At 37.4% G+C, this 26,928-nt stretch overlaps 3 protein-coding genes and 1 pseudogene across 4 annotated transcripts; 2 read left to right on the top strand and 2 right to left on the bottom strand.

Moving 5' to 3' along the window:
- Window positions 1-703: 703 nt before the first annotated feature.
- LOC103335683 (diaminopimelate decarboxylase 1, chloroplastic-like) lies at window positions 704-5,227 on the top strand. The gene is made up of 8 exons (XM_008238705.2): window positions 704-1,272; window positions 1,470-1,644; window positions 2,524-2,673; window positions 3,200-3,361; window positions 4,014-4,199; window positions 4,535-4,657; window positions 4,818-4,907; window positions 5,005-5,227. Exons 1-8 carry the CDS (start codon window positions 773-775, stop codon window positions 5,083-5,085), a joined length of 1,467 nt encoding a protein of 488 aa, XP_008236927.2. The 5' UTR covers window positions 704-772; the 3' UTR covers window positions 5,086-5,227.
- A 3,351-nt stretch (window positions 5,228-8,578) lies between these two features.
- On the top strand, window positions 8,579-13,891 carry LOC103335682 (bifunctional dihydrofolate reductase-thymidylate synthase-like). The gene is made up of 12 exons (XM_008238704.2): window positions 8,579-8,871; window positions 9,571-10,082; window positions 10,159-10,558; window positions 10,666-10,710; window positions 10,919-10,984; window positions 11,403-11,464; window positions 11,542-11,616; window positions 11,711-11,876; window positions 11,957-12,080; window positions 12,225-12,331; window positions 12,465-12,649; window positions 13,612-13,891. Exons 2-11 carry the CDS (start codon window positions 9,646-9,648, stop codon window positions 12,573-12,575), a joined length of 1,593 nt encoding a protein of 530 aa, XP_008236926.2. The 5' UTR covers window positions 8,579-8,871; window positions 9,571-9,645; the 3' UTR covers window positions 12,576-12,649; window positions 13,612-13,891.
- A 523-nt stretch (window positions 13,892-14,414) lies between these two features.
- LOC103335681 (AAA-ATPase At3g50940-like) lies at window positions 14,415-16,405 on the bottom strand. Its single transcript, XM_008238702.3, has 2 exons — window positions 15,232-16,405; window positions 14,415-14,982 (listed from the first exon to the last, which is right to left on the bottom strand). Exons 1-2 carry the CDS (start codon window positions 16,264-16,266, stop codon window positions 14,578-14,580), a joined length of 1,440 nt encoding a protein of 479 aa, XP_008236924.2. The 5' UTR covers window positions 16,267-16,405; the 3' UTR covers window positions 14,415-14,577.
- A 6,993-nt stretch (window positions 16,406-23,398) lies between these two features.
- On the bottom strand, window positions 23,399-25,234 carry LOC103335754 (S-adenosyl-methionine 4-1-methyl-2-pyrrolidinyl-3-oxobutanic acid methyltransferase-like; annotated as a pseudogene). Its single transcript, XR_016127948.1, has 4 exons — window positions 25,133-25,234; window positions 24,527-24,933; window positions 24,092-24,350; window positions 23,399-24,004 (listed from the first exon to the last, which is right to left on the bottom strand). The product of XR_016127948.1 is annotated as an S-adenosyl-methionine 4-1-methyl-2-pyrrolidinyl-3-oxobutanic acid methyltransferase-like (transcript).
- Between the last annotated feature and the right edge of the window lie 1,694 nt (window positions 25,235-26,928).

Genomic DNA, 26,928 nt, shown 5'->3' with positions numbered 1-26,928 from the left:
TTATTATTCATCATAATATGGTGGGAGGAGTCAATCAACCACCTTAGTTACAATCCATGAATCTCAACACTTGGAGTAACCTTGAGAGCTCGAAAACAAGTTTTCAATTGTTAAAAGTTTTGTGGTGTATTATTATTTCAAATTTAATACACTTTTTTGTTAGGTTTTTCAATTTGAAATGTTGCATCCTTTCTATGTAAGAAAGAATTCTTATTTTTTTACTAATAACAGTTTGATATGTGTGCAAAATGTTTTCTTTTAAGTGTTTGTTTGTGTTGCGATAAATTAATACAAATTTATAAATAAACCCAATCTTAGACATGTATTTATAGAAAACCCAAACACTATTTAAATATAGAAACACACCCAAAATTAACCTTCAAAGTCAACTTTTTGGGTGTGTTTATAAATGGATTTTGAGTGTGTGTAATGATGGGTTTTGGGTGTGTTTATATGTTTAAATAGTGTTTGGCTTTTTTTTTTTAATTTAAGGCTCTATTTTGAGTGTTTTAGTGAAACTCCCATTAATTAATTTGTATATGTGTCAAAAATGTGATTTTCAGAGGAAAAAAAATTGTTTTCTTTGATATCCTTTTCAATTTTAATGAAATAAATTTGACGAGATGTAATGTTTCTGTTCAACGTGCGCCTAATATTTTGCTGAAATTACTAAAATGTTCAGACCATGTTGCCCTTTTGTGTAGCGCCTTATTCAGTTTGAAGCCGTACTCAGTCTCACGCATACACTACTCTTCTCCCTCTTCGTTTCTCAATGGCGGCTGCGCAGCTCCCTTTCCAAACCTCATCATCATCCTTTTCCAAACCCCTAAAGCATCCTTTAACCCGAAACCCATTTTCCCAAAACCCCATTCTACCCCTCAGACCCGCCTCCCTTAAACCCCTGGTTCTCAGAGCCGTCGTCTCCCAAAACCCATCAAAATCCCTCACCCAAGACCCTCAAACGACCCCCTTTAAGCACTGCTTCTCCAAATCCTCAGATGGGTTTCTCTATTGTGAAGGCCTCAAGGTACAGGAGGTCATCGATTCGGTTGAGAGGCGGCCTTTCTACCTCTACAGCAAGCCACAGATCACTAGAAACGTCGAGGCCTATAAGGAGGCATTGGAGGGGTTGAGTTCTGTTATTGGATATGCGATTAAGGCCAACAACAATTACAAGATATTGGAGCATCTGAGACAGTTGGGTTGTGGTGCTGTTCTGGTTAGTGGGAATGAGCTCAGGTTGGCTCTTCGAGCTGGGTTTGATCCCACAAAGTAAGATTATACATACCCATCATTTATTTCAATTTTTGTGTGTGAATAAAAGGTTTCTTTGTATTACATTATTTTTAGTATCAATGGCATCAATGGGATTTCAATCTGTCATCTAAACTGTGGCCTGCTTTGTGATATGTTTACCTGTGTATGAATAATTGTGTTTTGAAAATGTGCTTGTACAATTGTTTGAACAGGTGCATTTTTAATGGGAATGGAAAGTTGTTGGAGGACTTGGTTTTGGCTGCCCAAGAAGGTGTTTTTATCAATGTTGATAGCGAGTTTGACTTGGAAAATATTGTTGCTGCTGCAAGAATTGCTGGAAAGAGGGTCAATGTTCTACTTCGGATTAATCCAGACGTGGACCCTCAGGTAATGATGATGATATTCATGAATCATGGAAGTGCAGATGTTAGACATATGAGATGTTTAGTCTGGTCTTTAGAAAACTTAGGAAATGGAATCTTTAACTGAAAGCCATTAGTTAGTCATTGTGATGCTTAAGCTAAAAGTCTATGATAGGAAGGTTCTCAATGCGTCTGAACTCTAGAATCATACTTGCCTGAATATTTTCAAGTTTTGGAATGTGCTTGATGCATAATATTATTCATGGTATCAATACTTTTTGAGTAATTAAATTAGTCAGGAAGCTGATAGCAATTAGAATAACTACTTCAAAGAAATTAAAATATAACTAATACCATTGCATTATTGCTTTATCATGTTAAATTTATAGAACAAGATTTTTAGCTTAAGTTCTTAACTACATAGCTAATAAACAGTGTTGTTGCCATGAGTGCATATTTTCACAATGATGCCACAACCATTATGGCATGTTCGATTTTTCCAGTACTCTATTGCTCAGTTCTGAAGTTGGTGAGTTTGCCAACTACCATGGTACCACCTTTTTTAAAACCATTATTTGTTATATGTGCTATGTAGCCTGGACATGGGACAGCCGTTGCGAAAAATCTAAAAATGTTAGGACATGATCACCACATGTATTTAGATTCAGATAGTTGTACTTTTGTGAACTTGGTGCCATTTTATTTCTTATTGTAAAAATGTAGACAGATCTTTGGCATGGGACACTACCATGCCTCATATATACTGCTCAGACCACCCTAACCCACCAGTTTCTCCAGCTCCAATAGCAAGTTCAGGCAGTTGTTGGAATGTTATTGGAAAGTTATCCATATTGAAGCGCTTGACTGTTTGTATATTGTTTTAATATTTGTGTTAATTTCTTAGGTGCATCCTTATGTTGCCACTGGGAACAAGAACTCCAAATTCGGTATTAGAAATGAGAAGCTGCAATGGTTTTTGGATGCTGTGAAGGCACATCCGAATGAGCTAAAACTTGTTGGTGCCCATTGTCATCTTGGATCCACTATTACCAAGGTATGCTGATTACTTGGTGTTCATACCCCTCTATATTATTATGTTTACATGTGATATCCTTTCATACCCGTGCTTGTATGAGGTCATTCTGAACACTTTAAGAAAAGCCATTATCAATGGGTTATTCTTAATAAACAGTTTTAAAAACAGGAACCTTTACACAAGTTATAATTGTGTCTCAGTGTATAACTTGCCATTTTGTCTATTATAAATTCAGCTGGTAAGTCTTGGTTGGAAGACATTATTATCGGCCATTTATTTTCTTCTTGTTCTGTTCAGTGTTGTTCACTTATGACTCTTCTTGTTTTCGTTTCTGCTAGTATATGTTCATTTGTTGTCCTTATTGTTATGACAGATGTACACCAACTTCTCTTATCACAAAATCTAAGTCTGTCTCTGTCTCTCTTTCTCCCTCTCTGTCTCTGTCTCTTTGCCTCTCTCTGTCTCTCTGTCTCTGTCTCTGTCTCTGTCTCTGTCTCTCTCTCTCTCTCTCTCTCTATATATATATATATATATATATTACCAGGTGGATATATTTCGGGATGCTGCTGTTCTTATGGTTAAGTACATTGATGAAATCCGGTCTCAAGGTTTTGAAGTTGATTACTTAAATATCGGTGGGGGACTTGGCATAGATTACTATCATGCTGGTGCTGTACTTCCGGCGCCCAGAGATCTTATTGACACTGTGAGTATGATCTCTTTTGAATCTTGTTTCCTGCTTAACTATGTAACTCATGTGTGCTTGAGCGATTTGATAACACATTAATTTAGTATTATAGAAAAGGAAGTTAGTAGCCCTGTAGTAGCACATCCATGATACAGTGCTCCTTGAAACCTACTAACTTTGTTCTTTCTTGGGGATGTTTGAAATTTTATGCTTCTAAATTGTTCTTCAGAATGTTGATTCCATGTATGACATTTGCATCTACAAATATTACAAGAATGTATAGCCTCTTTAAGGATTTGGTTTATGGAGATTATATAAGTGCTCTAAGGGATAGGGTCTCCATACCAAACTGTTCTTTTTAATTTTGTACAAAATCATCAATGTTCATACCAATGTACCAGGTCTAGTACTTTCTTTTGTTTTTTGATCCTTTTAGAATTTCTTTCAGATTTTCCTAGGATTGAGTAGTTGAGGCCTTACTTTATTGTGGGAATTGCAATGAAGCAAACTAACAGTTTTTGCTATCTTTGATTGATATAACATTTCACTGAACCTTTTTCAACAGTTGTGTTTGTGGGAATTGTAATGAAATAAACTAACAGTTTTTTCTATCTTTTGGTTGCTGTAACATTTCACTAAACTTTTATCGACATTGATGTTGAGGGTGTAGGTTCGCGACGTGGTCCAGTCACAGGGTCTAAATCTTATCATTGAACCTGGGAGATCACTTATTGCAAATTCTTGCTGCTTGGTCAACCGAGTAACAGGTGTCAAAACAAATGGCACCAAAAACTTTATCGTGATCGATGGAAGCATGGCTGAACTCATTCGCCCAAGTTTGTATGATGCTTATCAAGTAAGTTTTCAAGTTCAGTCAACTGCTAGTCTGCCTTTGATGTAAAACTCATTAATGTTAACTGGAGATGACAGACATTCAAATTTTTTTCCATTATGAGAGAAAAATAAAAGTAATCCGTGATGTAGACTCTTGGATCTTATTGTGTCTGTGGCATGCATGTAAATAATTCTTTTATCTCTAAGATTTGATCTGTCTCCCTTTCTTCACTTTGCTATAAAAACTGTTATAATTTTTTCTAAAGGAAAATGTTCATCAGCTTTGTTTCATTTCTCTAGGAATTGCCCTCTTGTTTTTGGTTTGGATCTCATTGACTTGTGGGGATTTGATTGCAGCATATAGAGCTGGTTTCTCCTGCTCCACCTGATGCTGAGATTTCTACTTTTGATGTGGTTGGCCCTGTTTGTGAGTCTGCAGATTTCTTAGGGAAGGATAGAGAACTTCCAACTCCACCTAAGGTAATGTGTAAACTTGTTATGGGAGGGTCACAGCTATAATCTTCCATACTTGGATACAACTGTTAGAGCAAATGTTAATGATCTTCTCAAATCTGTTCTGGAGGTTTCCTTCTTTATGGATTTTGGTGCTTGATTTCTGAACTAGATATTCCCATTTCAGGGAGCTGGTCTGGTTGTTCATGATGCAGGCGCTTACTGCATGAGCATGGCTTCAACTTACAATCTTAAAATGCGACCTCCAGAATATTGGGTATGAATTTGTGACTGCCAACAATCCCTACACCCTGACACCAACATCTATGCTCTTTCCAGGAACTTATTTCTCATTGTTTTCACAATGTTTTCAGGTTGAAGATGATGGATCAGTGGCCAAGATCCGACATGCAGAGACATTTGAAGATCATATGCGATTCTTTGACGGTCTTTGATTGCGCGACTTTGATTAGTTAGAGCCAGTAAAAGAGGCCAGAATTTTTCTCGTATGTTGTTTGTTGTAACATTGGAACCTTTGTATTTGGATATGAAATTATCTCTTTAATATAAGTTGTACCACCTTATTTTGTTTGTTCACTCGAAACAGTAAATTAAGACATAAAAAATTTCCCAGTTGCAGAACCATTTTGCATAGGGAGATTATTTGCAGCTCATACCAATGAGTTTGATGGTGCAGGAAGCTCCAAGCATGTCATCTTCTTGTGTAGCACGATCTCCTTTTCAGGGGTATTTCAGACTTTTCCAGCATGTTATCTTGTGAGTTGTCAGTAATTATGCGCTTTTACACATCAGATTGTAGAAAACTTACATCAGTACTAGTGTTATGAAATGGATTTATATTCCATGATGGGAAATGGGTGGGAAATGGATTTTATCAAAGCTAATCCAACTTTTTTTTTATTTTTTATTTTATAAGTACAAGCAATTGGGAGGAAGGGGGGTTTACACAAATATTCGTTGGGTGCTTGAGTTTCAAACTTCGCCTACATAGATGGAGGTGGAATAGCTCAACCAATTAAGGTATATTCCACTGGTAATCTCACCTTTTTATCCCCTCCTTAAAAGAACACTCACCTCTCAAATGTAACACAACCACTGCGGCCCGAGTCAAAACTCTGCTAGTTGGGTTACGCTTTTCCTTTTGTTTTCTATAATACAAATGATATTAGGAGAAGGAGAATTCAACACAAAACATCCAGTGCATGAGCGATTGTTTATGGATATGGATATATGGAATGAGATTCATTTTTCTTTATCGAAACAACAAATTTAAGTAAATAAATTAACTCAAAAGGCAAAACTAAAACCGACAAAAACTACACAAACAACTAAAACAGTCATATCATAAAGTTAAAACTTCATTGAGTTCCAAGTTTCTTTTGTATATAGAGCAAGCCTTTTTCTGAGCTTTTTCTTTCTTCATGTGAAGTTTTAGACACAGCAATATTCCCACCAACTAGTATGTGGTTCCCTCCAATATATTTGGGTGGAGTTAGAGCAATTGGTCTTTTTTCCAATATTCTATGAGAATCATTTAAACTATTTACTTCCGCAATTGTTGACCCTAATGAGTCACTACTTCCGCAATTGTTGACTTTAATCAGGTAAGGTTCTTGATAGATAACACACACACACACACCCTCCTCCCTTCTTTTCAGTTATGGAGCAAGCATATTCCAATGAATGGATCACTTCCAAAAGTAGTGAAGGGCTTGAATAGGGTTCAATTTTAACAACTACTTTTTTCCACGAAATGTAATCGACATAAGAAAGCATATGTACACAAAAACATTTCGAAAATTTTGAAATTAAGTAATTCTTTTTCGACGTAACAATTTCTTTCATATTTTATTTATTTATTTATTTATTAGAGAGTTTTAGTTTTATGTTTTCTTTCATAAAAAAAAAAGGAAAAGAATGAGGACTTATTGCTCAAGTAGTAAAACACTTACTCCATCGTGCATTCTTTGACTTTCACTCTCACTCTCGTCTACATTAAAAAACAAAAAAAAAACAATGACTAATTTTATCTTCTTTTCTTCGTGAAGATTTCAATCCAAAGTTATCCAATGAATGCCATAAATTAAACAAATAAAAATAAATCCATGCCTAAACAAATGTTCCAAAAAGAAAAGGTCAGAATTCTTGTGTTATCGGACCAAACTAGGTCATTTTTCCAGGTGCAATATAAAATTCAGCAAAGAAAATCATATCTCAATAAATAAATAAAAAATTGTATGCAACATAGACAATTTGCCATCGTGTTTATTATTTTATTATTGTTTTTTGGATCCAAAAATATTAAAACTGAAAAATATAGCACGATAAGTAATTGAGATGTCGAAGTAACAACTAATTATGATTAATTACCCTAAAGCTATAGGACGCTGACAGGACATTTCAATAGATGCCAAGTGGACGGCTGTGATGCAGTATGCAATTGAGTTCGAATTGAGGTGGACATGTGTCATGATCCTAGTGACTGGTATTGATTTCCCGCCTTTCAGCCGTACGTACTACGTAGCACACAGCTTTGGATTTAAGTGTGCCCATTGGCTGTGCGTTGGGCCGTTAGTGTCGAGATGGTGCTTATGTTTATTGGTTAATCATGGAATCTCCTAATTACCCTCAGCATTTGCATATAATAACCAGAGTACCCTTTACTCTATAAAAAGACTTTGCTTTTCATTTTTTTTTTGGTCAGTCATGATCATGAGAATTTGTTCGTCATTATGCTCAATCTGAAGAGGGTTTTGCCATTCTGTGGTGTCCATGTGGTAGAAGAGATGAAAATGCTAGTTCAAAATGTGAATTATTTAGTTATTACAAGAATGAATGATTCTTATATACATATTTTACATACATCAACGGTTGACAGTCACTCACGCGTGCATGAACGATTGTCAAAACAAACTACTAAAAAACGATTCAACATTTTTTCACATCTCATTAGAACTTAATTGGGTCATTGAGCTACATAATTAGAAATGCATATTTTTTTCTCATAAAATTTTCATGTTTGTTTTAGTCGACCTTTGATCCTAAATCTTTCATACAAAAGGTCAAAGAGGCTCTCTAGCAACATTAACAAACAATCTATTGAGGGTGCTTATGTCCAAGTGGTGTCAAATGCAACCCTAAAGAAACCACTTAGAATAAACAAGAAAAGTATTTAGAATAAACAAGAAAAGTATAATACACGAGGAAAAAGCAAAGTAGCATATATAGACGACATTTGGTGAATAAGAATCCATTAGTCTAAGTGGTGAGGAACTATGGGATACCATTTTATGATTTTGATAAATAAAGGATTTGATTCTCTCCAATGTAACAAAATACGTTAACATAATTAATTAGTCAAATTGAGAGTTTATCAACATGACACGCCAAACTAACAGGATAAATTTTTCAAGGAGCCAAAATTTCTTTTGAGTACCAAGGAAAACTCTATCATGATCGCTAACCACTATCTAATGGATATAATACATCAAATAATCCTAAAATACAAGCAATTAATTGCACATGGCGTGATAAAATAATGTTTAAATGTTCTTGCACTACTAAGAATTCAAACGTAAACTATCTGGTTTTATAGTCCGTCTAATACTCGCCCTCTTACTGGTTGAATGAAATGTTTCTATTTCATACATTAGAAGTGATCATACCTACCCCTTAACCTATCGTAATTCTAATCCTTTTGTGGACCTTTATCAGTGCTTAGGCTGATCTCAAAGGCTTTGGTTTCTTAAATTTTCGTTAACAAAAAATATATATAAATGAAAAGTCGGTGCAATGCAATGTGAGCAAAAATGTAGAAAAGCAGGGGCATTTGAGTACACGCACACCCACCTCAACCACTCAGACCCTGGCGGAACTCCGCGTCAAATGTGCTTTTGGATTTCTTCGTGTACATGTCAGCTAGCCGCTGTGTTGGAATTATTATTATTATTATTATTTTTTCTCTCTCTCTCTCTCTCTTCCCCCATCTTTTTATATTTTCTCTCTTATTTTTTTTTCTCTTCTCAGAGGGAGAGAACAAGAGAAAAAGGATTGAAAGCGAAGAAAGCGGTTTCAGCCCTTCGCTCCTTGTGTTTTCTTACTCTCTCCATTTCGCTCTCACTGCTTCGCTCGCAAAACCCTAATTCTCACTCAAATTTTCTCCATCTTTCTGTCACTCTTGGCTCCCACAACTCAAGATTTCGCTCTTCGGTTTGAGATCGGTCAGTTGCTTCACCCATTTCAACCTTCTCTTTTCAATTGTTTTTTTCACTTGTCTTATTATATATTTATTTTATTGTAATTGTGTTTTTGGGGAGGATCTATTACTTTATGCTTCATTTCTGGTAAATTGGTGCTGGTTTACTTCTTTTTCCCAATTTTCTAATCATCAGGATTTGTAACTATTTGAAAATCATTGCATTTGTGTAATTCTTGGACTAAAATTTTACTGGGTCTGATTAGAATTTTGCTCTAATTATTTTTCACATTGCATGCAAATTTTACTATCAATCATTACTTGTTATTGATTTTTTCTTTTTCAAAGCACAGATTTTGAGACTGGACTTGAGCTTCATACTGTATGTTACTCAAGATAATCTTATAAACTGAGTGTCTTGCACAGATTGATGTCTAGGTCAGCAATAATGGTGGTATCTGTTTTACTAGCAACCCATATCTCTGTTTGTTGTTTCTAATAATTTATAGCTAAATAGTTAGTTGAATTTGGTGGGTTTCCCTTTACATGCCCCAATTGTTTGAAATTAGATGATAACTTACGATGTATTCATTTATCTTATCTTATGCACTTTCACTTATCTCTTTTGCTGTTTTGTTTCTCATTCATAGATTATATGCTCGTATCTGCGCTTTAATCCTTTGTTTTCTTTGTTGATTTATAACATATTTATGTTACATTGTAGGGTTTACCGCACTTCCACAAAAATTGGCTGTGCGGTCCTCGTTTTAGGCTGTTATCTTTGAGTTTGTTTCAGTCTATGGGTTCTACTATGGCTGGTGAGTTGTTGGTGAGCGCCAATGGCAATGGTAACACCCAACCTAATCCACAAAGGACTTACCAAGTTGTTGTGGCTGCGACCCGAGAAATGGGTATTGGAAAGGATGGGAAACTACCTTGGAGATTGCCCTCTGATCTCAAGTTCTTTAAGGAAGTCACTGTGACCACATCAGATCCCGGAAAAAAAAATGCTGTTGTTATGGGTAGAAAAACATGGGAGAGCATTCCCCCTGAGCATCGACCTCTACCTGGTCGCCTTAATGTTGTTCTGACTCGTTCTGGGAGTTTTGATATTGCTACTGCAGAGAATGTTGTGATATGTGGAAGCATGGCATCTGCTTTGGAATTGTTAGCTGCTTCTCCTTATTGTCTGTCAATTGACAAAGTCTTTATCATAGGGGGTGGCCAGATACTAAGGTGTGACTTTGTTGTTTGTTTCTATATTGCTAAGTGTGTTTTTCTTTATTTCTTTTATTAACATTTCTGTATCCAGGGAAGCTCTCAATGCGCCTGGCTGTGATGCCATTCACATTACAGAAATAGAGACAAACATTGAATGTGACACTTTTATCCCTGCAATTGATTCCTCTGTATTTCAGCCGTGGTATTCATCCTTTCCCAAGGTGGAAAATAGCATTCGCCATTCCTTCACAACTTATGTTCGTGTAAGGAGTTCTGCAGTTGAATCCCTTTGTCAAAACAATGATCTGATCTCTAGTAGTAAGTCGGATTCCGTTAAGTGTGAGGTAAAGAATTTCTCTTTCCTGCCCAAGATGATTTTTGAAAAACATGAAGAGCACATTTATCTAAGTCTGGTTCGAGAAATCCTCTCAGATGGCACTTCTAAGGATGATAGGACAGGGACTGGTACTTTATCAAAATTTGGTTGTCAGGTAATCTCAAGCTAAGTTTTTGAGAAATTACTGTTATGTTTCATTTAGCATTCTCTTGATTAAAAGCGGATAAATGATGTTTGCTAATTTTCTTCGTATCTCCACAGATGCGGTTCAATCTGCGCAAAACTTTTCCTCTTCTGACAACCAAGGTGTGCATATGCTCAGATTTGTTCTTTTACATGTGTTGCTTTTATTTTTCTTAATTTGGATAGGTATACCAATTTTCTCTCTTGGCAAGAGGTTCAATTGTTAGAGACTTGAATTTTTATTTATTTATTTATTATTTATTATTATTATTTTTTTAATATCCATTTCAGTACATAAACTGACATACATTGTGGTCATTTGGTCCAATAGAAAGTATTTTGGCGAGGGGTTGTTGAAGAACTTCTGTGGTTCATAAGTGGTTCAACAAATGCCAAGGTATTACAATTTCGATGAACGTTTTAACTCATATGTATGCTTTCCTTGTTTCATATTCTTTACATCACAAGGGGACTACAGTTGAACAAGTTGAGTTTGTGCTTGTTGAAAAGTTGATTTGTTTATCCAAAGTTGAGCATTTGAAATTTGTGTTTCTGTTTTCTCCACTGTACATTGATAAAAAGTGATGACTTGTTCTGATGTTTTCAGTAGGGCCATTGGTTTGAATATGAGACCATACTTGTTCTGATGACTTTAAGAGTTATATTTATATTTTAACTTTCCATGAATATGAGACCATACTTACCTTGCTGGCTTGGTAAAGACATAAACGCCATTGATTTCCTGTTTCTGAAAGAGAAGTTTACGGCAAGAAGTAGGTTCTTCTATTTAGTGCTTATATTTGATTTGTTGGCAGGTCCTTCAGGAGAAAGGCATTCACATATGGGATGGAAATGCTTCTAGAGACTACCTTGACAGGCAAGTATTAGACTTCCCAAATGTGTGACGAGTTCCAGGTTTCATGCTTTTCTAAGTGATTTTTGTATCCACTTCAGTGTTGGTTTAACTGACAAGGAAGAGGGTGACTTGGGACCAGTATATGGGTTCCAGTGGCGACACTTTGGTGCTAGGTTAGTGTACCTCAGTTTAAGTTCAGCGTCTAGATTTTTACTTTATCCAAAAAAGTCTAGCTTCGAATTCACCTATTTCTCTTCCATATTACAGGTATACTGACATGAATGCTGACTACACTGGCCAAGGATTTGATCAGTTGTTAGATGTTATTGACAAGATTAAAATTAATCCAGATGATCGGCGGATTATACTCTCGGCCTGGAATCCTTCTGATCTCAAATTGATGGCACTCCCACCTTGTCACATGTTTGCTCAGGTTTGTCTTGAGATGGTACATCTTTTGTTTCTTTATCATATGTCTTTTGTTTTACTACATCCTTATATTTGTCTTTGCAGTTCTACGTAGCCAATGGAGAGTTATCATGTCAAATGTATCAGCGTTCTGCTGACATCGGCCTGGGTGTGCCATTTAATATTGCATCATATGCTCTTCTGACATGCATGATTGCTCATGTTTGTGGTACGCATTCTAAAGATAGTTTTATCAGTTATTGGATTAGATCATTTTAGCTGGGACTTCTGTGTCATTGGCTATCTAATGGATTTAAGAACCTTAATGTTGCATCTTTAGAGTCTGTCTTTAATAGACTTTTATCTTGTGCAGATCTTGTTCCAGGTGATTTCATTCATATTTTAGGGGATGCTCATGTTTACCGCACTCACATCAGGCCTTTGCAGGAGCAGCTTGAGAAATTGCCCAAGCCTTTTCCAGTAAGTTTTATGATGTTATATAAATGATCTTGTTTTTAGTTTTGAAAGCGTACTCACTTCACCCATCCCTCTCTCATTTCTACCTGTTATATGCACTGACCAGTTACAACTGCTTACCTCTATTTTTATGCAGATTTTGAAGATCAATCCTGAGAAAAAGAATATAGATTCTTTTGTAGCGGCTGATTTCAAACTGATAGGTTATGATCCTCATCAGAAGATAGAAATGAAAATGGCTGTATAGGGCTCTCTCAAATTTTCAGTAGAGAGCTCAGAGACTTATCTTTATTTCTAGGCGAAGCTGCTGTTAGTTTCAAGGCAAGTACATGATTTTACATTTTCTTTTTTGTTTCTGCTGACGAGTCTAACCCTGCTTATGCCTCAAATTGTTACTTTACTATTTTAAATTAGTTTGCATAGCATGCGGTTGAGATTTCTTTGGGCTGTAGAGTTTACATATGCATCTCTGCCCATCAAGTTGGTTAGCAGATTCCGTGATTATCTGTGTAGTTATTGTCGTATTAAAGAATTCATATGGTGGTATACATTATGGGGGCGTGAAAACGCAGGAGTCGAGTATGTGTGTCTGGCTACCTTGTGATCTGTCTATGAGAATTTTTGATTTAGAATTTTATAAGAAAAGCTTCTAGTTTCATAAACAAACCAAAAATTAGGAACGAAATGAAAAGGGTAGCCCTCTTCATAACATGAGTGATGGAGTGCTAATTAGATGATTCTGTAAATCTTAAGAAAGGCTTGTCCTGCTTCAGGTAAATAAATGAGAGTAGCTTTATGTGCTCGTTCTCTCTTTTGTTGAGAGTCATCGGTACTGCCCTCGCCCTTGTGGAGTGTTGCCGGAGCTGCTGCTCCCATCTGATTGGGATGATGTTTTTTTTTCTCGTGTTTGGCGTTTTGCTTTTTGGTTTAGCCTTATCTGGCTTTAGTTGGATGGGTCTAGTAAGGATGGATTGGGGAACTGGCCTGTGTACTGTTTTGATTGAGGGTGTAATAGGTCATTATAACCCCTCATTATAGCCTCATCGGTTCTCTCGCTGGTGGGGGTTCTTGGTCTTCTTGTTTCTTTGGGCCTGTTTGACTTTGGACTTGCTACCCCTTTGGGACCCACTTCCCTTTCAGGCTTTTTGTGAAGTACTCTTCCACTAAAAAAAAAAGAAGAGACAGTTCTGTAAATTTAAACCAGCATTTAGTGTAAAATTTAATTACCTAATCCTCAAATTAAACATTCTGTGAGACTGAAACCTTTATATCTTATGTTTCAGGAGCGGGATCTGCAGGTTCATGGTGATGTAGAGTTTCAATACAGATGAATAAATGCTAGGTTGGATATAGTTGAAGCTTTGCGTTTGTAGTAATTTGGAATCCTTTAGTTCCACAATACACATGGTGGTTCCAAGGTGATTTAGGATACTTTGTATTTTTTGCTTCCCAGCTTTTTTGAGCTTGCTTTGGCACTTTGCAGTTGATACGAACGCATCACTTTATTTTCTAAATTACTAAAAATACTATGGTGTACTGTTATAAGAAATTGGAGTTGGATCATATTACTTCTTTGGTGTAGTATATTTGGTGGATTTTTTTCATCAAGTTATCGCTTGTTTTGTTTTTGAAAGATCAGTTTTATTTTGGCTTCTCGGCCGCCGTTGTCTGAGCTCGTGATGTACTTGGAATAGGATTTGTTTGGATGCCATTGACGTTGATAAAATTGAACTATTTGGACTTCACTGAAAAATTGTCCAAATATAAGTTTTGTAGACCTTCGGATTCGCAACTAAGAATTCTCCACTTATATGTTTGTTCAGAAATAAATGTGCCTTGAATAGACTCAATATTCTTGAGTAAATCTATCCATTGAATTTGGTGCCACCTGTTATACAAAACAAATCCAAAGAAGGGCTCATTCCAATAAGGCCGTAAAAAACTATTAGTAATATAAATGATCTCAATCGAATTGAACATGTTCGCAGTTTCAAATTTTGTTTTCGGCTTGTGGTCTGATAATTTTATTTGTCACCAGAAGAAAAAACCTTTTCGCCGATTCGCATTTTTCTTAGTCCAATTCTAACTCTATAAAACGAAGAACTGTTATTGGCACTCCAAAATAATCATATTGTGATATTCTCATTTAAATTTCTCCGGAGGACGGCTAATTTATTCTTGCCTGGTTACAGTTACCCTGGTCTATAATCCTTGCCTTTTTCCTTACAGCCACAGTTGCTGTGATCTTCCTACTCAACAGTTTTTGGTTCTCCATCTTCTGCTTTACTTGCAGCTTCCTCAGTTGCACTCTTCTTTCTCTCTAGGAACCCAATTAGGTCTCTCAGCGCACATTCAGGATCCTCATTCTTCAGCAACTGCTCTCCTACTTCTGCAGGGGTCACTTTCATGGTGGCTATCAACTGCTCTATGTCAAAGAAAAGTGTGTGCTCTGTAATTCCAAGGTAATTGGAGGCCAACGTTTTGAACACACATGGGCTGCAAAACGACATGTGGATGTGCACATCCATTCGACCCGGCCGCAGCAAGGCCGGGTCAAGCCGGTCTTTGTGATTGGTGGTGAACACTATGATCCGCTCATCCCCACAGCTTGACCACAGTCCATCTATGAAGTTGAGCAATCCTGACAGTGTCACCTAAAAGAAAATATAGAAAACATATGATCTTGATCAAGTTTAATTATTTTCGGATCAAATGCAACAAAAAACAACCACAATTTTGCTCAAGGCCTCGACCTCGAGCTTAATTGTTGGTTCTCTTCATGTCCAGTGATGCAAGGACAATTTCATGTCATTGCAAACCTCTCAAAGTTGGCAAGTAGCAATTTTTTTACTCTAGCAAATGCAATACCAAAATACTATTTTTTTGTGAGACCAATGAATTACCTCAGTTCTTTGAGCAGAAAAACCACGAGGATTTGTAGCCCTGGCTGCTGAAAGCCTATTCTGAATTTCAACAGAGCAATCAATGTCCTCCACCACAAGAATCGACCGGTTCGCAGTCGCAATCAGCAACTTCCTGAGCTCAGAGTTTCTCCTGACATCAGCCAATTCCAAGTCATAGATATCAAAGTTAAGGTAATTAGCCATGGCAGCGATCAAGCTCGACTTCCCGGTCCCCGGAGGCCCGAACAACAAGTACCCTCTTTTCCAAGCCTTCCCAACTTTCCTATAATACTCCTTCCTCTTCACAAATCTCTCAAGATCCTCCATGATCATCTTCTGGGCCTCTCCTTCCATTGCCAATGTCTCGAACGTGGACGGGTGATCCAAATTCACGGATTGCCACACGTCTCCTCCCATCCCTCCCATCCTCCGATCATACTTCAAAGTGAACAACTTCAAGGTTTTAAATTCTTCCTTAACTTCTTTAGCCTTTTCCAATACATATGGCAAGTAAGAGCCAATGACCAAGTCCTTGTGCTTCTTGTTGAAGCTCAATTCCCAGTACTGGAGCTCGGATTTCAGCGTACATCCCCCGAATCGACCTCTACTGTCCGGATTGTCTATGTACTTGGATCGGATTTCCTTGGAAACCAACTTCCAATTGAGTTTGACTCCATTGAAAAAGTCGACGATCTCTTCATTTCTCAGCATGAAAACAGAGATCTTGTTTTCTTTGGTTGGCATTGCGACTCTGAATCTTTTTGTGTTGGGGGAGATTATGGGTCTCAAATACAGTTGGGCAGCCTTGAAAAGGTGGTTGTGGTTGAGACCTTCGAACTCTTCAATGACAAGGGTGAGCTGAGAAGAGAGAGAGCTGAAGAGGCCTCTGAGTTTCAGTGAAACATAATGTCGGAGCTCACTGGGCACCCAGTCACGTGCCGTGGACCGGATTAACATGGCCGCGGCGGCTACTGAGGCTGCGGTGGAGATCACCGTTTTGGCTGAAGGCATTTCCATGTTCTTAGAGAACATCATGGTGATTAAGTTTGATGGGAATTTTCAAATTTTTGTTGAGGAATTATTTAAGTGGGTTTTGGTTGTGAATGTGTTGGAAATTCTGAGGTTGAAGATGGTGAAGATTTCTGTGCTGCAAGAAAAAGACCAATGTAGGGTCTTGGAGTAGAAGACGGTGTCTTTTTTCTGGAATCAACAGATTGACTTGTTGACTAGGAACTTTGAAATGGTGTAAGAGAATTAATTAATTAATAAGATGGTTTTCACACCGACTGCTTGAAGCTTCAAGGAGGTTTCTTCTTAATTGTTCACCATGTGACAAGTATTCTGTTGACTAGAGCTCCATTATCCGGTCTCCTACCTACTCCATAAAAAAATTCACTCAAAATTCTCTTCATGGAAGAAATGAAAACAATTATAAAAGAAAATGAAAACAATTATCTTCCATGAAGACTAGTGTAGTCTAGTACGCAGAGCATAAGAACCGCACCTGTAGCAAGATTAGGAGCCTTACAAACCAACTCTACTGAGCACACAATCACTACCAAGGTGTCATGGGGTTCGAATCTGAGACCATTGTACGTAACTTAATACCCTTTTTCATTGGAAGAGACCCCCGTTGGAGAAAAAATTATTATATTCTACATTAATGTTGTTAAAAAAGTGGCACAATACAAATCACCTTTTTGCATTTATCTGAAGTGATTATTATTATAGTATAGTTATCGTATTGATAGTTAATGTCTCTTACTACTTGTTTTGTCCCACTGTACAATTTAATCTCATAATTGGAACTGTTTATGTTTGAATTCCATACCCAAAGATCATCCTTATAAAAATTCACCCAAATCGAAAACCATGTAGCCATTTGGTTATTGCTACCATTTTTGTGGGGTTCAGAAATGGCAGTGCGTACATATGGGGGTTGAAGGGAACTGCTGCATCAAATTCAAAACTCTTTTCTCAAGCACAGGGAAAACTAATCAAGTTTGAATCTCTCTATCTAGAATGAGAGCTCCCTCACCTATTTGCGAAACCAAATCAGAAATACAAAACTGAAGAAAACAAGCTACACCACATTCAAGGCTACCAGCCACCAAAGACGCATGTAAGTTCACCTGGACTTTATGACTCTGGAGAAAGATTGTCCAGACTTTATGACTATTGGCAACATGCTCAGTGGGATTTATTCGGGCCTACTATCTAAAAGGAAGACATTAATGGAGGACAACATGGACAACGCCAAGACTGAGGAGTTGGTGATCTCTGGGCCTTTCAAGCTTGGAAAGTGGTCCAAAGCTGATTGGGGCAATCATAGCTGACAAGGTACCAAACAGGGGTGCCATAAAAAATATCCTAGCGAACGCATGGGAAAGCTTTGGTGAGGCAAAAATCACGTATATTAAGGGCAATATCTTCACCATTCTGGTTCAGGATGAGGATATGGCTGACAAGATCATTGAAGAAGGCCCTTGGTTTGTGTTAGTTTAAGGGAGAAGAGGTTTAGAGAATGGTTGGTAGTGTTTAGGACAATAGCTGAACTTGGAAAGGAAAACCTTTGAAAGAGTAACAAAGTAATTTTATTCTATTGATTGAAATAGGAAAGGTACAAGGCTTTAATACTTGAGTTGGCTGATGGCTAGAGTTGGATTGCTGTAGTTTTTTAGCCTTATTACTTTGAGAGGCTATAGGCTTATTTATAGAGAAACTAAGTCGGCAACTTTGCTTTGGACAAGCCGGTTGCATAGTAACCAAACTTTCCAAAGTCATTTTCAGCCACAAGTTGTCTTCTAATTCTAGATTTCTCTAGTTATAATACACTATATAATTAGTAGGATGTTTCTAGTGACTTTAACTTGTCAACTTCTCTCAATATTTCTAAATTATTCTAAATTATTCAAGATACAATTGTGCTCTGGCAATTGAGGAGGCTCCAACACACATGGTAGCTTCCTAGATCCAGGTTCATGGGATTCCTCTGAACCTTATGTCAACAGGAAATGCCATGGAGGTTGGAAGAAGATAGAGTTGAAATTCAGAGGTTTTGGGAATAATACTTTAATCTTTTATTCATCAACAAGGCATATATACTACTAAGGGTAAATTAGACTTTTTATTAAATCTTAATTAACTACTAATTACATAATTATTACAACACTCCCCCTTAAGTTGGTGCATAGATATCACACATGCATAACTTGCCAACAAATTTTGAAAACAACTTATTTGATACTGCTTTAGTAAGAACATCAGCTAACTAATCCTCTAATCGAATCTTGGTAAAAAATCTGTCAACCTCCACGTGTTTTGTTATATCATGTTGAACTGGATTGTGAGTGATATCACACACGGCCTTGTTGTCACAGTACAATTGAATCGACTGTCTTGACGAATACCCCAAATCTTGCAAGAGTAGTCTTAGCCATAACACTTCACAAATCCCAAGTGACATACCTCGATACTTAGCTTCTGCATTTGAGCGTGCAACAACATTCTGCTTCTTATTTCTCCATGTAACAAGATTACCTCCTACAAAGGTGAAATAACCAGAAGTGGATCGACGGTCATCTATTGAATTCCTTTTCCAGAAGCATACCTCAAATTCGCATTACTGCACTCATGTGTTGTTCTCCAAGATTATGCATAAATTGGCTAACAATACTCAAAACATAAGCAATGTCCGACCTTGTGTATGCCAAGTACATTAATCTCCATACAAGTCTCTGGTATCTTCCTTTATTAGCAGGCACTTGATCATGATCAATACACGACTTCAATAATCCTTCCTCCACTGGAGTATCAGCTAGTTGACACATTGACATGCTAGTTTCTCGCAATAAATCTAAGGCATACTTTCTTTGGGATAGAAAGATTCCTTTTGCAGATCGAGATACTTCAATCCAAAGAAAATATTTCAAAGGACTAAGATCTTTCATTTCAAACTCCTAGGATAAATAACTCTTCAATGCCTTCCTTTCATCAGGATCATTCCTTGTAACCACCATATCATCCACATATACAATAGGTGCAGTGATTTTATCATGTTATCTCTTTAAAAACAAGGTGTGGTATGAGTTGCTCTGACAATAGCCAAAAGCTATCATAGACTTCACAAAGCTTCCAAACCAAACTTAAGGAGATTGTTTTAAGCCATACAATGGCTTCTTCAACCCGCACACCTTCCCACGATGCATTCCTGGTATTAGACATATGGGGGGAGATCCATGTAGACTTCTTCTATTAAATCTCCATGTAGCAAAGTTTTCTTCACATCGAACTGTTGTAATGGCCAGTCCAAATTCGCATCCAGAGACAACAAAACTCGAACTGTGTTGATTTTAGCTACCGGTGCAAATGTCTCCATATAATCGATCCCTTATGTTTGGGTATACTCCTTCGCTACCAATCTTGCCTTGAAGCGTTCAATAGTACCATTTGCTTTGTATTTCACAATGTAAACCCATCGACACCTAGCAGGTTTCTTTCTTGTTGGGAGGTTCACAAGTTCCAAAGTTTTGTTGTTCAGCAGTGACTCCATCTCCTCATTCATAGATGCTTTCCACATTGGGTCGGCTAAGACTTCCTGGACACTGTTAGGAATAGATACAATAGATAATTGATTCACAAATGCCTTATTTGATTCAGACAAACAATGGCTTGGCACATAATAGCTCATGGGGTACTAGATCTTACTTGTAAGATCAGGTTCATATGTGGGTTTAGGAATACCCCTGTTGCTACAGGGAGGATTCTGCTTTCCTGGGGGTTTAGGCATCGACTCCAGAACGTCCTCAACGAGCAATTGGTTTGGTGTATTAGACATTTGTGGTGGGAGGGATTCAATCGATGGGATTGATTCTGAAGTCAATCCTGTTGGTTCAGTTTCTAAATTTGGAGGGTGTTCATCACCATTTGCATCCAAGTTTATACCACTTGTATCCAAAACACTCTCATCTTGATTCATAGAACTATGTGAGCGTTCATCACCACTTTCATTCAAGTACATATCACTTGTATCCAAGGCACTCACATTTTGGTTTATAAGTTCAGGAATTTCCCAAATCTCATAAACACAAACACCATAATCAAGAGTCTGAAATTCCTATTCGTACTCTCCCTGAAGATCAAACGTAGAGGAAAAATACATGGTATCTTCATGAAAAACAACATCCAATGTAACATACATCTTTGAAGTAGGAGGATGGTAACATCGGTATTCCTTATGGTGAGATGCGTATCCCAGAAATACACATCGCAATGCACAAGGAGTTAACTTATTGCGTTGATGTTTGTGGAGGTGTACAAATGCCACACAACCAAAAGACATGATGTGCTAAGTTGGGGACAGCTAAGGCAAGAACTGCTTTTGTTAGAGCTTGAGATGGAGTCTGGAACTTCACAATACTGGAGGGAATACGATTAATTAAGAAAGCTGTAGAGGCAAGTGCTTCACCCCAACAAAAGAGAGGCATATGGGCTTCGATCAAAGAAGCACGGACAACTTCCAACAAGTGATGATTCTTCCTTTCTGCCACCCTATTTTGTTGAGGTGTGGAGGGACAAGTATTTCCATGTGTTGCTAAGTATTGCTGAATGTCAGAACTCAGATATTCTCCCCCATTATCACTGCGGAGGACCTGAACTTGTGCTTGGTATTGAGTACGAATCATCGCAAGGAATTTATGAAATAGCAAGTTCACTTCTCCTTTGGACTTCATCAGGCATACCCAAGTCATCCTGCTACAATCATAAATAAATGTAACAAACCAACGTGCTCTACCTAATGTAGTAACTTGAGAGCGACCCCAAACATCGGAATGAATAATCATAAATGGAAATGAACTTTTAGAGGTAGTGGATGGAAAAGAAGTACAATGACTTTTTGCGAGTTCACAAACCTCACAACGAAAACTGGTAATATCAATTGTGGAAAACAATGAAGGAAATAGTTTATGTAGGTAGGGGCGTCATCCTAAGCAGCACTTGTCGGCAAGTATTAGATGGAAGTCGGATTAATTGTGGACTGACAAGTGGATTCCCTGCTCCCTTGATCACCTTTTAATGCTAAAGCCAGGTGTGGAGGTAAATGTGGATGAAAAGGTTGAAACAAGTATAAACACAACCACCTGTGTCTGGAACGAGAATGCTATTGATAGACAAGTTGATGTCATGGATGCTTGTTTGATTAAAGCTATGCCTTTAGGAGATGGGAACGAGGCTGACAGAATGGTGGGGCCTTTCAATCGTGATGGAAGATTTACGGTAAAATCTGGGGATAATTTACTCATCTCTGCTTCTCTTAGTTCTCAAACCAATAGACCTTCTGGATCTTGGGTAATGATAAAACTGTATGGAAGTCGATATGGAATTTGAAGTTGGTGCGAAAAATAAAAAATTTCTTGTGGAGAATCAGCAAGGTTGCTTATCGACTCGTCATGCTATTAATAAAAATTTCCTTGGTTCCTCTCCTCTCTGGCCTTTGTGTGGAGAGTTTCCTGAAACTGAGGAGCATATCTTTCTCTTATGCAACTGGGTTCAAGGAGTTTGGTTTGGAGGTCCTTTATGTTATAAGATTAATAGACAAAGTATTAGAACAATAGGAGAGTGGCTGAACAGGACTTTGCTGCTACCTCAAAATTCTGCTCACGATGGAACCTGGTTCATGGCGCAAATTGTCTATACTTGTTGCAGCATTTGGAAAAGTGTCAATGCGCTGTTGTCTTTGAGGATGTTCAGGTGTGTTCGCGGAAGACTTTGAGTGCAGTCGAGTCTTTGATTAGCGAGTTTATGCAAGTGCAAAGTGAGTGTGTTGTGAATATGAATGATAATGATGATGTGGTTGGGGCGGCAGAGGCAAGGTGGTCTGCTCCTCCCCATGCTTATTGTAAAGTAAATGTTGATGCTTCTTGGGAGGGAGGTTCGAAGCAGGCCTGATTGGGTGTGGTGGTTTGCAATTCGAATGCTGTGCTTTTGGGAGGTAGATGTGGTACCAGACTGGCGTCGTTGGCTATTAAGGCGGAGGCTCACGCAGCTTTGAGTGGAGTGCATTTGGCTGCTCAAATGGGGATATCACATGTGATTTTTGAATCTGATTCCAAGGAATTGGTCCAGTGTGTCAAAGGCCAAATTCAGAAGGGTAGATGGACTATTTTCCCCGTTCTAGCAGCAATTCAAAGAAGTTACAGTAAGTTCTCTTGGAACTGGGTTCACCGTGGAGCAAACAAAGCAGCAAATGCTGCAGCTCGTCGAGCAAGAAGGAGGATGTGTGATAAGGTTTGGGAATCCAGCCTCCCATCCTCTCTGGTCTTTGTGTTGCAAGCTGTTGGGCTCGCATGTCCACCTACGATGTGAGTTCTGGCTGTTAAGATGGCTGAAACGCTCACTATTGGGAGGTGTCGTAGTTTTGGGCCTACAACAAAATTGTTATAATTTGTCTGTAGCTTGATTCATCTTTTTTCCTGCTGTGGCTGTTGATAGCCTTCCTTTTTTCTCTAGCTGTTGGTAGCCTTGCTGTTTTATGTTTTTGGCTGTTGGTAGCCTTGCTCTCTATTGTACTTCTATTTCGGTTGGAATGAAAGTGCCCTTCACCAAAAAAAAAAAAATGGGGTTGAAGTTTGGTCAGTGTGCCCAAATTATATTCCAAGAAATAAGTTAGCACGCTTTGACTTGCATTGTGATTTAATCTACAGTTTCATGGGAAATAATGAAAGTTTGCTGCAAAGCCACGGCTATGGCTCTGTTTTTTTTTTTGGTTTGGTCAAAGGTGGCTCTGCTTCTGACCACAAAAACTTGGTTGAAACGAACTTCTTATGCTGAAATGAACTTAGTTGGAATTGTGGCATTGGACTTGATTTGTTAACTACTGCAAGTGGAGAAAAACTTAGTTGAAATGAACTTCTTATGCTGCATTTAAATTACTCTAATGGGTGTGATTCTAATCAACAAAATAAAAAAAAAATAAAAAAAAAATAACAATCTCGAACATGAACTTCTTTTTCAAGGGTCTTAAATTTGAGTTTGGATAGCTAGTTAGGGTTTTGGGTTTTTTACGAATCAAATATAGAAACTAAAATGAAAATTTTCTGAAGAACTTCACTTCCATTTTCCTTTAATGCATTTTAAATCAAAGTATGAATGGCACAATGTGAGAATGTGAAGGTGAAAAATGTTCTACATTAGAAAATTAAGAAATCTAGCAAGGGCTTATAAGGAGTTTAGCTACTCCCCCCATTGCCAATTGATTTTGGGGTGGAACCTCAACTTCTATCACACAAAGATGACCAAATGTAAACAAATTTATTCTTAACAATAACTGAAGTCCAAGACCTGAAAAGTACAAAGATAAACAAAGCAAATAGAAAACAAATCTTGTTGCCCCATTTCTTGCATATTCATCTCACCAACGCTTCTTTGTCAACGAGATAACCAGGATAATGTACTGGCGGTTCTCCCTTTCCATGTGATCAAGAACATCTTCTTCAAACCTACGAAACAAATCGTCCATAGCTTCTTCTCCGAATTCGCTCACCAGAATCGGCTCTGCCACAGCCCTTATGTGAGTGGCAAACATTGCAGCCCTTGTCTTCTTATCAAGGCCACTATTAGCTTGCTTTATATAAGAGTCCCAATCATTTTTGAAAACTTCTAGGTTTTGCAAAGTAAATGATCCTTCAGTCTGGATCACCTCTTCTATCTCCTTCGTTGTAGGTGTATAGAATGGCATATTGAATGCGTCCAATTTTTCCTCACCAATCAAACCCTGATAATTCATCAAAATATACATTTCTAAATAGCTAAAAAGGAAATATATTGCAGCCCTACTTGCTAGAATCTAATATTTAATTACCTCTAAAACCATGTCATTGAATTTCATTCCTACAAATTCCCAAATGCAGCGGGGATCGTCACTCTTACTGCTGCCCAGGGTTGTGAGGACCATACTGCCCCCAGGGACGAGCTCTTCGGCACGTGACCTCAAAAAGACTGAAGTCGCTTTTGAATTGCTCCAAGTATGGCTTAAACACAGCTGGAGGGCTTGTCTTTGCTATATATATGTTCCCCTTGTTAAGCCCCTCTCCTTCTTCGGTCACCAAGCCTTTTGGAACCTACGTACACACACACGTTGTTGCATTATAAATTATCAGACACGATTTAAATATTATTCTCTTACCTCAGAGATCCAGGGATTGATTAAGAAGTAAACAGTATAATAAGGACACAAGGATTGATTAAAAAAGTAAAAAGACAGGAAGGAAAGAAAAAAAAGAAAAAAAAAAGAAACCTCAGAGATCCAGTGGAAAGCATAAGAAGAGTGAACAAAGTGCAGAGAATTGTTGGGGAAGAGCCTGCCATAGAAAGAACCAGGCGTTCCTGCAATAAAACATGACCCAAACTTCTTCTCATGTTCCTCATCAAGTTTCTTATAGAAGCTTGGCAATGACCTGAACACCGTGTTGAAATCGTTTCCAGGAAGATCATTCAAGAAGGCTTGGAGTGATGGAGGTGGGCGGTTGAGTTTTTGGTAAGTTGTGTGGATATGCTGTCTATGATATCTGATACCACCAAAAGGGTGTTGGGTCCTGAAGAGCATCCCAAGTCCGCTACTTTCAAACACTCTGGGAAGAGAGTGCAACACAGCTCCTCTATGCTTGCACCAACTATGGGCTTCACCATTGAAATCACTGCTCTCTGAAGAAAAAATAAAACGAGGTTGAAGGAAGCATGAATATTGCATAATTCCTCCTCTCTACCAGATTTTTTTTTGGTGCATAATTTTGGTTATAACTTAACTATCAAAATAATTTTAGAAAACCATGTTCTTTAAGTGGTGGATATATATATATATATATATAGAGAGAGAGAGAGAGAGAGAGAGAGAGTGACTAACTTGAAGTAGGGAATTGTTTGCATAGCTTGTTTTCTCAACTCGTCCATTCATGTGTAGGACTTGCTCTACCTTCATTTTTGTGTTCTCAAATAATACTTCTCTCCCTCTTGGTACCAATTCTTCATTTTTTTCAAATAATATTTATAGCCAAATGCCGAGACTTTTTAAAAGTTCGGTGGTTATCTAACTTTCAAACCAACAACTTGAAATGTTTACAGGTGTATGATCCAAGACAGGTGACGTGGGATTAAGCACGTCATAAGCTAAAGAAAAATATAATATGATTAGCCGAGTGCACAAATTTAAACACCCTAATTATTGAGAGGTGACTTTAGTTCTCACATAGTGCAACTTATTACGTAGGGCTCCATATAAGTCACAGACTTTATATATCCTAGGCTATGAGTACTAAGATTCCTACGTAACTAACACATCTTTGGCATCATTTGACAATAATATTCCTTGTTAAAATATCACTTCTCTTGAATGAAAAAATTGATGGAAGTGCTGTCTTACTCTCTATTTCCCATGACTGACTAATCAAGCTACAATTTTGATACTTATAATTGCTAGAGGTAGAGGGATTCAAACTTAGGTGTAAGGGGTGGGCTCAATGTGCTGGGAAACTAACATAACCAACATATGCCTTATAATGCAAAATGGACACAATTAATCAATTGGGCCGAGCGGGAGTGTTAACAAAGGCGTCCTTCTAAGCTTTTCTACTCTAAATGCTCAAAATCCTTTAAAAAACATTAAAAACTACGAACTACATAATGAGAATGACAAAAAAGTTTAAGAGTGCATTGAGCAGCCTTTGGGCTTGATTTTGAATTGGTGATGCACCCTCGTTTCATCATCTTTTCTCCCACTTTGCATCAGCCACATCGGAGGCAGCCAAGAAGAGATATAAAGAAAGGGAGAGATTGACGTCAAAATTTGATGTTAGTCACCTCAAATTTGGAGTTTGGCAAGCTCGCCGCAGCTTCCACTGTTGTTGGATTGAAGAGAGAGAACAAGAGGGAGAGATGAGACAGAGATGAGAAGAGATAGATACAATACTACATTTTACACTTTGTGTGACGAAGAGAATTTCGTCACACAAAATACATTGTAGTCGCACAAATTTCAGCGCGATAGAAACTTCATCGCGCAAAGATCGTGAAGAAAGACTTTGCGCGATGAAACACATTGGTCGCGCAAAGGTTTGCGAGACGAAAAATATTGGTTGCGCAAAGTCTTTAAAAATTATAAAAAAATTTCGCGTCCCATTTTTGGTACCCGCCCAAATTTTTAGAGTTTTGTGCGACGAAATATTTTGTGTGTTTTAAATTATTAATTAAAATAAACTAATTTAATAGTTTGTGCGACGAAATATTTTGTCACGCAAGGTTTTTGACTTTTTGTTTTATTATTACTTTAATATTAATTTAATTATATTAATTTATTCAAATTTTTACTTTTTAAATTTAATTTAATTGTATGATTTTTTAATTACTTTAATTTAAATATATTAATTTTTTTCAAACTTTTACTTTTTAAATTTAATTTAATTGTATGATTTTTTTAATTACTTTAATTTAAATTGACATATTCAAAATAAATTACATATGAAAAATAGTGATCAAATTATCCAATAAATATATATATTTCAAAATGTACACATAAATTAACAAAGTACAATAATAAAATCCTAATACAAGCGTATTGTGGTGGTAGTGGCGGAGGATATGTTTTGATAGCTTCCTAATCCTCAACTTTAGCCGTCAAAGTCTCGATGATTCCCTACAAAAAAA

This window comes from Prunus mume, linkage group LG6, assembly GCF_029339155.1.
Source record: "Prunus mume cultivar Tortuosa linkage group LG6, ASM2933915v1, whole genome shotgun sequence".
Taxonomy (NCBI): domain Eukaryota; kingdom Viridiplantae; phylum Streptophyta; class Magnoliopsida; order Rosales; family Rosaceae; genus Prunus; species Prunus mume.
Note: the sequence above shows the minus strand (reverse complement) of the source record. Positions and strands in the feature narration are given on the sequence as shown.